We start from the raw sequence: 12,922 nt of genomic DNA, 5'->3' as shown, positions 1-12,922 counted from the left end.
CAATTTGGCTGCATTCTAAAGGTTCAAATCCAGGGTAGAAGAGAGGGGTGCTGCCAGGGCATGGGGCAGGGGTCTTTGTCTGTGCCACATTTATTAGGAAATCTGCCTCAAGAGCAGGGAAGGGAATGCAAAATAAAACAGCATGTCCTGTTTTCAGAAACACCACTTTAAAATTTCTTGGCATTTCTTATAGAACTCACCTACAGGATCCAATTTTAGGGCCAAGATTCCATGCACACACAAGAAATATGGTCATTTGGTCAATTTCTCAATCTGGTTGAGAAAAAGGCAGGCTCCTGTCTCAAAGCCTTTGACTTCCTTGATGGAAATTATATGCAGTGCCTAATAGTGTCATTAACACTAAAATAAGGCAACAAAAAGTAAGTCTCTATCTCCTCCCTCTCAGGCTTTACACTGCTAAGCCAGAATGGAACTGAATGACTACCTTTCCCACATACTCTGCTGTCTGGGAAAGAGGAACCGGGACTTAACACATTCAGGCTACTTCCATTCAAATGCTGCACATGGCACATGCATGTCCAGATAGAGACTTCTCTTTACTCTCTGGAGTTTCTAAGGGGCAGGCATCTGAAACTGCCTGAACACTCTGAAACCATATTCTAGCTACGTTCTGAAACAAGTTACCTGTTAGTGAGAACTTCAAAATAAATACTTAAATGGCCAGCCCTATTCATACTGTAAGCCAGGGGAGGAAAATATATCTATTGAAGGCTTTTTGTTTGTTTTTGAGACAAGGTCTTGCTCTGTCACCCAGGACGGAATGCAGTGGTATGATCTTGGCTAACTGCAGCTTTGACTGACTGAGCTCAAGCCATCTTCCCACCTCAGCCTCCCAAGTAGCTGGAACTACAGGCACATGCCACCACATCTGGCCAATTTTTAAAAATTTTTTATAAAGACAGGGTTTTACCATGTTGTCCAGGCTGGTCTTGAACTCCTGAGCTCAAGTGATCCACCTGCCTTAGCCTCCCAAAGTGCTAGGATTACAGATGTGAGCCACTGTGCCAAGCCCTGTGTTGAAGAAACTTAAGAGCCAAATCTTCTAAGCCTAGGACTACTGCTGTCAGCAACTCTGAGCCCTCCGTCATCTGAGAATTACCAAGTCTCACAACACCTTCCCTCCCACCCACACTGAGGAACGTCAACGAAGCTGTAAAAGACCCATGTCCTCTAGACTTAAAACCCTCAAGCTGTGAAAATGGGCAGAAATCTTCAATTTCCCTCCTTAGGGAAGATTCATAAACCCAGACAAAAGGCATGAAAACTCAGATATGCTCAGCCTAAAATACACAAAACCTCTGGAATATCTCCTCATAGAAGAACCCAATTAAATCCACATAATTACTCCACACACCTAGATGAGCCATAGGCAAAATAGAGCCCTTTCTCCCTCAACCAAACAGAGGAAAAGTCTTGATGTAAACTCAAGAGACTCTCCCCATTATACCTGTACTATAAAGCAATTTCTCCATATTTATTCAATTAGCATAGGCATACCTGTGTGAAAAATAGAGCTTTACGTATTTTTTTCATTGGGGAAAAACAGTGATTCCTGATATGGACAGTTTACAGTGAAAGATATTTAAATAGGCTTCGAACATGAAAATGATGCTCAGCATCACCTGTAAATAGGAGAAGTATTTTAAAAATTACAATATGTTTCATATGGCAGATTAACAAAGATTAACAAGTTTTTTCCAATTCACCAAATTTAATAAAATTTCAAAAATGATTATGCTTTTAACGTGGAAGTAGATATTGTGGTTTTTTGGGGTTTTTTACTTTAAGTTCCGGAATACATGTGCAGAACGAGCAGTTATGTGCCATGGTGGTTTGCTGCACCTATCAACCTGTCATCTGGGTTTTAAGCCCCACATGCATTAGGTATTTGTCCCAATGCTCTCCCTCCCCTTGACCCGGGTGTGTCATGTTTCCCTCCCTGTGTCCATCTGCTCTCACAGTTCAACTCCCACTTATAAGTGAGAACACATGGTGTTTGGTTTTCTGTTCCTCTGTTAGTTTGCTGAGAATGATGGCTTCCAGCTTCATCCATGTCCCTGCAAAGGACATGATCTCATTCTTTTTTATGGCTGTAAACAAGTTATAATACACTGTGTTAGTTAGGATGTGGGGAAATAAAAACTTTTGTGCATGGCTGGAAAGGGAGCACACTGTGACTCCCTTCAAGAATAAACGCCTGAAATCGTAGGCAGCTGAAGAGCTGTTGAGGAGGGAGATGGTCACTCGCCTCTGTTGATTTCGGGGGCCTTCCTCTCTTTAGACAGTCTCACAAAGTGCTGGATGTAGGGGTCTCGCCAGTAGCCAATGCTTACTGCAAACCTGGAAGGGAGGAAAAAGGAGGAAGGTGAGTAGAGATTGAGTGGGTTCAGGCCAAAGTCCACTGCCAAGTTCCCGGGAACCAGGTGAAGGACCTCGAGGAAAACCAGCCATCCACCTCAAAAGGCTAACTGCACATTTATGCCCCATTACACGTGTGAAGACTCAGCCATCCGTTCATCTTTATGTTCATATTACACTGCCCACCACATTTCTCACGGTGGGCCCTCTCACTCCCTTCCCTCATATTGCTAATTCATCTCCCAGGACCCTACATAGCAAACAACGTCACTTCATGCTTCACACAAGTGTGCAGCCATTTATTCACTCCGCAAACTCACTGCCCAGAGCTAGTCAGTTAATTCCACTAAATGAAAAGGCCTGTGCGCAGAGGAAAAGAGAGAGAAGTATCTGGCAAATGTCACCGATTAAGCTAAGTATTTCTCCTGACTCTGTATTAGGTGCCAATCATTCCATTCTTCTTAGCAAGGTCATAGTGGGGGAACTAGGAAGAATGAACGAAGCAGGCATGAACAAAACAATGTAGAAAATGCCACGGACCCTTAATTCTCTCTACCCAGTCTATACTACAAGGAATTCAGGCTTCGTATTTCAAGCCTGGGAGCTGAAACCCTGATAAGCACCGGAAGCCTTCTTGCAACCATGAGTGGAACCAACTTTAGGATGACTGAGGAGTCATGAAAAGAACTTGGATCCCAAGGGCCATCCTCAGCTGTCCTGGGCCTGTGGACTGCTCTAGCTCTGAACATCCACTTTGAGACGGTAAGTGTCTTTACCTTTTTAGCCACTTTGAGTCAGGCTTCTGCTACTTGCAGCCCAAAGCATCTGATGATGCCCTGAGTAATACCCCCATTTCTTCTTGTCTGCTAAGCAAGGTGAAATTTAGAGTATGGTGTGTCATGTCTCTGAGCTTCTAGAAGCAGATAATATAGCTTTAAATCTACTACTGAGGCTTACCTCTGGTCTGACTACAATAAGAGCTGAATTCTGTACAATCGCTCTCATCCATAGACACCCACAAGGAAGCACATGTTCAGCTGTTCCGTGCAGCAATTCACCACAGAAACACGCAAAATAGTCACTAATGGACATGATCTGTTATACAAGTTCATACTGTCCAAGGAAAACAGCATACCCACACAGTTTTTTGGGGGTTTTTCTGTTTGTCTTTTTTTGAGACAGAGACTCACACTGTCGTCTAGGCCACAGTGCAGTGGCACGATCTTGGCTCACTGCAATCTCCACCTCCTGGGTTCGAGCAATTCTCCTGCCTCAGCCTCCTGAGTAGCTGGGACTACATGCATGCACCACCATGCCCAGGTAATGTTTTTGTATTTTTAGTAGAGACGAAGTTTCACCATGTTGGCCAGGATGGTCTCGATCTCCTGACCTTGTGATCTGCCCGCCTCAGCCTCCCAAAGTGCTGCGATTACAGGCGTGAGCCACCACGCCCAGCCACCCACATAGTTTTATAACAGTATACTTAAAAAAAAAAAGATTTTCAACAGTCATGACCCATTAATAAAATCAATTCATTTGCAAACCTGCATTACTTTTCAAAATGTCAAACAAAGTAAAATAAAACAATAGGATGTATTACATAAGCTAAAGGTTAAGACATTCGTGATACTCCTGGCTTCAAGTGATTCTCCAAACTCCACCTCCCAAGGTGCTGAGATTATAGGCATGAGTCATCGTGCCCAGCCTACTTTTGTTTTGCGTGTGTTGACGGTGTAAGTGCAATGAAAAATGTATTTTCTTACTGTGGTTGACAGTTTGCGAAACACTGTTTTCAAGGAAATCATATAGTGTCACCTAGTGGTAAAAGCCACACCTGCAGTTGAAACAAAAACGGTAGACCAGCAACCCACAGATGCGACTACTCATCCCACAGTTTTAAGAATTAGAAGGGGCCTTGGAAATGATTTGGAAAACCCTAACAACCAGTGCAAGAACCAATGCAACAACATCGAGTTACTGCTTGACTCCTCCCACAAGGAAGGCACTTGCCCAAAGCTGATCAGTTTGCCTCCCTCTGGAAGCCATAACTTGTGAGACTTACAAAACTACTTTCTTGGATAATAAAGAGCAGGTTCTATCCTCCCACATCCGGATTCTTCACACTATTCAAAACAACTAGTTTAGTCAAGGAACATGTGGGTGTCCGCCCAGTGCTAAGCACTGGGGGTACAGTGGTAAACAAGGAGAGAAAGGAGAGAGGCAGATATGACAAGATGATGAGGAATGAAGGCTGTGACTCGTGGAGAGGATGGTGACAGGGGAAGGGTTCTCTCAGAAGACGATGGCCGTGGCGAGCCCTGGAGAATGGGAGTCAGGTGTCCAAGAGGCATTCCAGACAGGAGAAACAGCAGGGAGAATGGCTCAGAGAACACACTAGAACCTCCAGTACAGACAGGAGGCATGGAGGCCGGAGAACAGTAGGATACTGGAGAGGAGGCTGGAGGGAGAAGCAGGCTCAGGACACGGGGCCTGGCGGGCGTCTGGGACTGACCTCAGGAGCACCTGTCCATGGTCAGCGGTGCACAGTAGTAGAGAGTGGTGAGATGCACGGGTCCACAGTGCAAACACACCAGCCAGCAGCTCCCACCGGCTCACACCTCCTAGTGCCCCTCACACTTTCCTCCTCCCTCTCCTCAAACCCAGGTCACTGCAACAGGTTTCCATGCACCCTAGGACAAAGGACCTCACTGTTCAGCCTATCGGAGTGGCCAAGATGAAAAGATTTGCCAGCCAGTGTTGGGCAGTGGGGAGGAGTGTGCTGTCGGCACTGCTGGTGGGAGTTCTGAAGGGAGACAAGCAGCAAGTTTCAGGATTTACAGGACATCAGCTAGAGAGTAACTAAGTGGACCAATTGCTGAACGAATTAGCCACAAAACTATTACTTAAACTAACTTGGCTTGGGAGAGGGATAAGGAACAGGGCACTGAAGCTGCCAGAACCTTAAACTGGCACAATCACACTGCAAGGCACTGTGCCGACAAGTCTAAATGGCCTGAAACACATGCACACGCGATGACCGCACAATCCCATTTCTAGGACTTAATCCTAAGAAAATCATCAAGAATGGGCACAAAGATTTCTCTGCAGAACACTAAATGCGGAGTTATAATTTCAGGTGAAAAAACTCGATTACAAAATTGATGTATAGGATGTTCCCAATTTTGTTAGATATATACACATACAAGGCTGCCCAGGGCAGATACCAAAGTGTTAATAGCCCCATTATCTCTGTACCCTGCATGACACTGTGCATCTAGTTCTGCCTGTCAATTTCCATTACACGTATCTGCTCACAAAACCCAGAGTATATAACTTCTACTTGTATATCCTGATTTCATATTTAAAGCCCAGATTCAAAGAATCAAACATCTCAGGTTTGGAAAGACCTTGGAGATTGTCCCCATCTTCTTTCAATACATAAATGCTTTCAGTTTCCAAGACATTCACATGCCACCTGTTCAATGTACTGTGTCTTTAAATCACTCACTTTTTAAAAATACTTAGGTCGCAGGTGCTGCCTAACATTGTCCGCTAACACAACACTGTAAAGAAAAGCTAACTATGAAAATGGTAAACATATGTGTACCTCCAAAAATCACCTCGCTTTCCTCCCACAGAAAGACTGATCTGGTCCAACCACCTAATGCTTCATTCAAGAAGCATTTACTGACTGAGTCGTATCTCCCTGAGGGTCAGCTGGAACAATGGGGCCTTCTTCTGAAAGGTGTGAAATCCCCTCGAACAGCATTTCCTCATCTGAGGCATCAAAGGATAAGAAGGGGCCTCCCTGCTCACCGAGCCTCTAAGGATCAAGGCTGGAGCCTCATTTACTTCTTTCATCGACAGTCACCAAGTGCTTACTATGCGCCAGGCATTATGCCAAATGCTTGACAAAATATGAATACACACAAATAGGAACCCTCATAAGACCCTACAAGGCAGGCTCAGCTTTATAGATCAAGGTTAAGTCAGTTCCATCAGCTGTGGAACTTAATTCTATTAACATAGGGAACTTATTCAAACATAGCCACCTGGATTTAAAACACACTTGTTTTTTTACTCATGACATTTGAGTTGCCTAAATGGGTGTGTGTGTGTGTGTGTGTGTGTGTGTACATGTACATGTAGGGCATGTGTTGCTGAAAGATGAGGACACATTCTGAAAAATGTGCTGTTAGGTGATTGTTGCATAAACATCATAGAGTGCACTTACACAAAGCTAGATGGTACAGCCCGCTACACACCTAGGCTACACAGTATGGCTATTCCTCCTAGGCTATAAACCTCTACAGCACACTGTACTGAATAATGTATACAACTATAACACAGTGATACATATCTAAACACAGCTGACTTAGAAAAGGTACCACATCTATGGATCACTTGAGGTCAGGTGTTCAAGACCAGCCTGGCCAAAATGATGAAATCTGGACTCTACTAAAAATATAAAAATTAGCCAGGCATGGTGGTGGGTTCCTGGAATCCCAGCTATTCGGGAGGCTCAGGCACAAGAATTGCTTGAAACCAGGAGGCAGATGTTGCAGTGAGCCAAGATCACGCCACTGCACTCCAGGCTGGGTGAAAAGACCAAAACTCTGTCTCAAAAAAAAAAAAGTACCATATCTAAACATAGTTAAACACAGAAAAGGTACAGTAAAAATATGGCATAAAAGATAAAAAATTATCCCCTTCTACACGGCACTTGCCATGAATGCAGCTTGCAAGGCTGGAAGTTGCTGTGGATGAGTGAGTGACTAGTGAGTGAATGTGAAGGCCTAGGACGTTGGTATACACTATTTTTATTTATATACATATTTTGGAGCCGGAGTCTCTATCACCCAGGCTGGAGTGCCGTGGCATGATCTTGGCTCATTGCAACCTCCGCCTCCTGGGCTCATGTGATACTCCTGCGTCAGCCCCCAAGCAGCTGGGATTACAGGCGTGAGCCACCATGCCCAGCTAATTTTTGTACTTATAGTAGAGACAAGCTTTCTCCATATTGGTCAGGCTGGTCTCGAACTCCTGACCTCATGATCCACCCGCCTCAGCCTCCAAAAGTGCCGGGATTAGAGGCGTGAGCCATCGCCCCCAGTGGTATACACTAAAGCTTTCAAAACAATGTGCACTCAGGCTATGTTAATTTTTACAGTTTTTCTGTATCTAATAAGTTAATCTTAGCTTACTGTAATTTTTTAACATATTTAAATTTTTTCAACATTTAAACTCTTTTGTAATAACTTGTCTACTGAGTAGAGTTTCCTGAAAAGATACGGCTTTCCTGATGAAAGAAAATAGACTCTTGAGAGACAGATATCCTTTCCTGTTATTCTTTCTTTTTCTTCTTCCCTCCTGGAGCAAAGCTGCTCAAATGAACTAAGAATACTCTGCAGTTCCCTAGTAAAAACCTATCCTTACCCCTGTGAAACAAGCTGTGGGAGTGCTGACTCAATTTACAACTAAGTAACTTTGGAAGTCAACATTTTGAGCCATCAGACTGAAAGAAAGCAACTTAGGCCAGGCACAGCGGCTCACGCTTGTAATCCTAGCACTTTGAGAGGCGGAGGCAGGGGGACCACCTGTGATCAGGAGTTTGAGACCAGCCTGGCCAACATGTCAAAACCCCATCTCTACTAAAAATACAAAAAATTAGCCAGGCGTGGTGGCTCATGCCTGTAATTCCAGCTACTCGGGAGGCTGAGGCAGGAGAATCACTTGAACCTGGGAGGCAGAGGTTGCAGTGATCCAAGACTGCATCACTGCACTCCAGCCTGGTGACAGAGCAAGATTCCATCTCAAAAAAGAAAAAAGAACGCAATTTAATAGGAAGTCAAGGAAGAAACACACATTGCAATGTTAAAGTGTAAATAAAAATTTAATGTATAAGGCTTGGTATGGTGGCTCATGCCTATAATCCCAACACTTTGGGAGGATACCTTGGGAGGCTGAGGCGGGTGGATCACCCAAGGTCAGGAGTTGGAGACCAGCCTGGCCAACACGGCGAAACTGTCTCTCTACTAAAAATACAAAAAGTAGCTGGGCATGGTGGTGTATGTCAGTAATCCCAGCTACTCAAGAGGCTGAGGCAGGAGAATCGCTTGAACCAGGAGGCGGAGGTTGTAGTGAGCCATATTGAGCCACTGCACTCCAGCCTGGGCAACAGAGCGAGACTGTCTCAAAAAAAAAAAAAAAAAAAGACGTTAGTATATAATACAAGTGTTGCCTCAAATCAATGGGGAAATACAGACCATTCAATAGCTGGTATGGGGACAAATGGCTAATGATGTAGGATAAAATTAACACTGCAACCTTACAACACACTAATAAAACAATCCAACCATAAAGCCAGAACCAGAAAAATGATAAAAAGTTACAATACTTGGAAATAATCTAAGCATTGCCCAAAACCCACAACCTATAAAGGTAAACATTGTCAGATTTTGCATCATAAAGATTTACAACTTGTGAAGCTGGGCACAGCGTCAAGTGCCTATAGCCCAGCTACATAGGAGGCCGAGGCAGGAGGATCACTTGAGCCCAGGAATTCAAGACCAGTCTAAGCAATATGGGGAGATCCTGACTCAAAAAAAAGAGAAAAGATTTACAATTTCTGAATTATGAATGCACTGTGCAAGTTGAAACAAGAGACAAGCATCAGCTTAACAGAAAATACTACAACCAAAGCAGAGGCAAAGGATAACTATGCCTGAAATCAAAAGTTCTCACAAATCAGTTACAAGAATACAACTAAACAACATACAACAAACAATCCAACAGGAAATAACATGGGCTGGAAGCAGTGGCTCGCAGCTGTAATCCCAACACTTTGGGAGGTGAAGGAAGGCAGAACATTTGAGCCCAGGAGTTCAAGACCAGCCTGTACAACAAAGTTAGACCCTGTCTCTAAAAAAAAAACCATTGTATATATGTATATAGCCAGGCATGGTAGTGCATGCCTGTGGTCCCAACTATCGGGAGGCTGAGGCAGGAGGATTGCTTGAGCCAACAGGGAGGACAAGGCTGCAGTAATCCAAGACTGTGCCACTGCTTTCCAGACTGGGCGATAGAGTGAGACACTGTATCAAACAAAAACAATAATCAGGAGAGAGGGTTCACATAAGAAATATCAATGACAGTGAGCAGATTTTAAATGCTCAGCCTCATTATAGGACAGAAATTAAGGAGACAGCCTATTTTCTACCCAGTAGCTGGTAAACAACAAAAGAAATTGAGACGATTCAATAATTAGCATTGTATTCACCATGGGTAGGTACAACTGACATTACCCCCTTTCAAGAAGCATTTTGCAGAAACTTCTCCCTGGAAATCTGTTTCACAGGAAAATTCACACAAAAGTGCAAAAATGCTGATCACAACACTACTTTTAGAGCAAAACAGAGCCACCTAAATGATGAACAATAGAAGAGTGGCCAAAGTACGATACTGTGGCAGAACACTGTGTGGTCTTTAAAAATAATGAAGCAGATCTCCGTGAAATGACATCGACAATATGCTCCTATTAGGCCACTGATACCCTTTGGCTGTGTCCTCACCCAAAATCTCATCTTGAATTGTAATCCCTATAATCCCCACATGTCAAGGGCAGGACCAGATGAAGGTAATTGGATGGGGGCTGTTTCCCCCATCCCCATGATAGTGAGTCTCACGAGATCTGATGGTTTTACAAGCTACTGGCATTTCCCCTGCTTGCACTCAGTCTGTCCTGCCACCCTCTGAAGAAGGTATCTACTTCTCCTTTGCCTTCTGCCATGACTGTAAGTTTCCTGAGGCCTCCCAAGCAATGGGAACTGAGTCAATTAAACCTCTTTCCTTTATAAATTACCCAGTCAGGGATTTCTTCATAGCAATATGAGAACAAACTAATACAGCCATTACGGAGACAAAAAGAATTCACTTCTGTCATTAAAAAATTAACCCTTTAAGAGAAAACAATAATTAAAAAAAATTTTTTTTTTAGACAGAATCTTGCTCTGTTGCCAGGCTGGAGTGCAGTGGCGCAATCTCAACTCACTGTAACCTCCAACTCCTGGGTTCAAGTGATTCTCTTGTCTCAGCCTCCCAATAAGCTGGGATTACAGGCGCCCACCACCACACCTGGCTAAGCTTTGTATTTTTAGTAGAGATGGGGTTTCACCATGTTGGCCAGGATGGTTTCGATCTCCTGACCTCATGATCTCCCCACGTCAGCCTCTCAAAGTGCTGGGATTACAGGCATGAGCCACTGCACCCAGCCTTGTTTTCTTTTTGAGATGAGGTCTTACTCTGTGGCTCAGGCTGGAGTGCAGTGGTATAATTAGAGGCGCTGTGGTTCATGCCTGTAATCCCAGCACTTTGGGAGGCTGAGGTGGGCGGATCACCTGAGGTTGGGAGTTTGAAACCAGCCTCACCAACATGGAGAAATCCCATCTCTAATAAAAATACAAAATTAGGTGGGCATGGTGGTGCGTGCCTGTAATCCCAACCACTCAGGAAGCTGAGGCAGTAGAATTGCTTGAACCTGGGAGGCAGAGGTTACGGTGAGCTGAGATCACATCATTGCACTCCAGCCTGGGCAACAAGAGCGAGACTCCGTCTCAAAAAAAAAAAAAAAAAAAAAGAAAAAGAAAAAGAAAGAAAAAAGAAAGCAAAAACCATAAAATTTCACTTTGTTGACAGACAAGTTTCACAGCTGATTTGTGTTTCACAGAATGTTCCAGGTCTGAAGGGGCATGCCTTCTCTGGGGCTGGAAAGCAGCACCTGCCTTGAAAATATTTCAGATCACAATCTCGAACTTACTAACATAGCTAAGATGATGCGATCTGGGTGCCGGAAAGGCCTTGGGCTAAGTACCATGGAAAACAGTAGCTTTGTGGAGAGACTCATGACCTGCTAAACGGGGGAACATTTTTCCATGCAGTTGAAAATGAGATTAAGTTCTATGTTCACAATGAAATGTCATTTTGCAATGATATTTCAGCCTTATAAGTACTGGTAAGCTTTCTAGAATATAGATCACTAAAAGACAGTAAAACAGAAAACCAGAATTTTAAGAATTCATCAGGAAATTCAATCTCGAATGTGTGTGCTCAGTTCCTGTCACCATGGCCAGCTGACAAATACTTATTTGTACACACGGCATAAAGTAGGCATGGTGTGTACTCAGTATTGTGTCTATTCCAGTGGCAGAGATGAACACTGGGCACTTTCTAAATTACAACTGGGCCAACGACCACCAAGAAGACGCACAGGGTGTTATAGGAACACGCAAGAGAAGCTAGATCTTGTCTGTGGATGTCAGAGAGGCCTCTTGGAGTGAGCCACATCTGAGCTAAGCTGAAAATCTTGGAGTCATCTTGAGCCCCTCAGTCTCACCCAATATCCTGTCTGCCAGAACATTCCATCAGCTCTACCTTCAAAATGCACCCAGAATCTGATGCACCTCAGCACCTCCATCACCACTATCCTGATCCAAGCACCAGCCTGTCTTGCAGGGAACACCCCCACAGCCAACTAACTGATCCTGCCTCCATCCTTACCCCTGCAGTCTGCTCCTAAGAGAAGCTGAAGCGATGCTGATAAAACCCAAGCCCCGCCACCTTGCTCTTCAGTTCCAAATGCTCCAACAGCTGCTATCCCACTAAGAGGAAAAGTCAGGTCCTTACAAGAGCCTCCCCTGCATGGCCTGCAACATCTGCCCCCACCTCCTGCACCCGTGGTCTCCCAAATCCATCCTGCACTCTTCCCCATCACTCACCCTGGTCTTGTTGCTCCTGGAACAGGTCAGGCCAGCTCCTGCCTCAGGGCCTTTCTACTCTCCTATTCTCTCTGCTGGGCACTACTTCCCCAGATACCTACAGGGCTCAGTCCCGGCCCCTGCAAGTCTTTCCTCTGCACTGATCTCACTGAGGCCTTTCCTGGCCACGCCATCTCAGATGACAGCTCCTGCCAACACACCCACTGCATCTCCCACTGTCTCACACACTACAGATGGTGCTGATTTGTTTCCTGACTGTTCCCCGCCCAGACTTGCTCCAGGAACCAACGCTGGAGCTGGATTCTGTGTTTGGCTCACTTCTGCATTGGCAGGGTCTAGAATGGGACCTCCATAAACGAAGCAGGCACTCAACAAAGAATGTGGAGTGAATGCACTAACCTAGGAAATGATGTGGAACTAATCAGGCAAGGGAGGGAAGGAGGCATGCTCCAGGGCCCCAAGGATGGAAGAAACAGGGCACATTCGATGAACTGAGAGGAGGGCGGAGGGCAGGGAGGAAATGTGGTATGAAATGAGGCTGGGGAAGTAGACAGAGCAGGCTGGGCCCTGTAGACCACGTAAGAAATGTTGGTCTTTTTCTAATGGCAACAGGAGGTCATTAAGCTAGGGAGTGACACAATCAAATGGGTCTTTTACAAACCTCTGGCTTCAGTGTGAGATGCAGATTTGAGGGAGGTAAGAGAGACTGGGGGACCCATTTGGGAGACTAGTTCCATAGCTGAGATCAGACGGCAGAAACAGAGGTTGAG

General features: G+C 44.8%; 1 protein-coding gene across 4 annotated transcripts in view; it reads right to left on the bottom strand.

The window, feature by feature from the left end:
• LCMT1 (leucine carboxyl methyltransferase 1) overlaps positions 1–12,922 on the bottom strand; it is a 75,930-nt gene that overhangs the window by 56,619 nt on the left and 6,389 nt on the right. For all 4 annotated transcript variants that reach the window (XM_002755980.7, XM_009009343.4, XM_035267225.3 and 1 more), the window contains exon 2: positions 2,270–2,361. In XM_002755980.7, coding sequence (XP_002756026.3) covers positions 2,270–2,361 — 92 coding nt within the window. The remainder of the gene's footprint in view (positions 1–2,269; positions 2,362–12,922) is intronic.

Source organism: Callithrix jacchus, chromosome 12, assembly GCF_049354715.1.
Source record: "Callithrix jacchus isolate 240 chromosome 12, calJac240_pri, whole genome shotgun sequence".
Classification (NCBI taxonomy): domain Eukaryota; kingdom Metazoa; phylum Chordata; class Mammalia; order Primates; family Cebidae; genus Callithrix; species Callithrix jacchus.
This window is presented reverse-complemented; position numbering and strand designations above follow the sequence as displayed.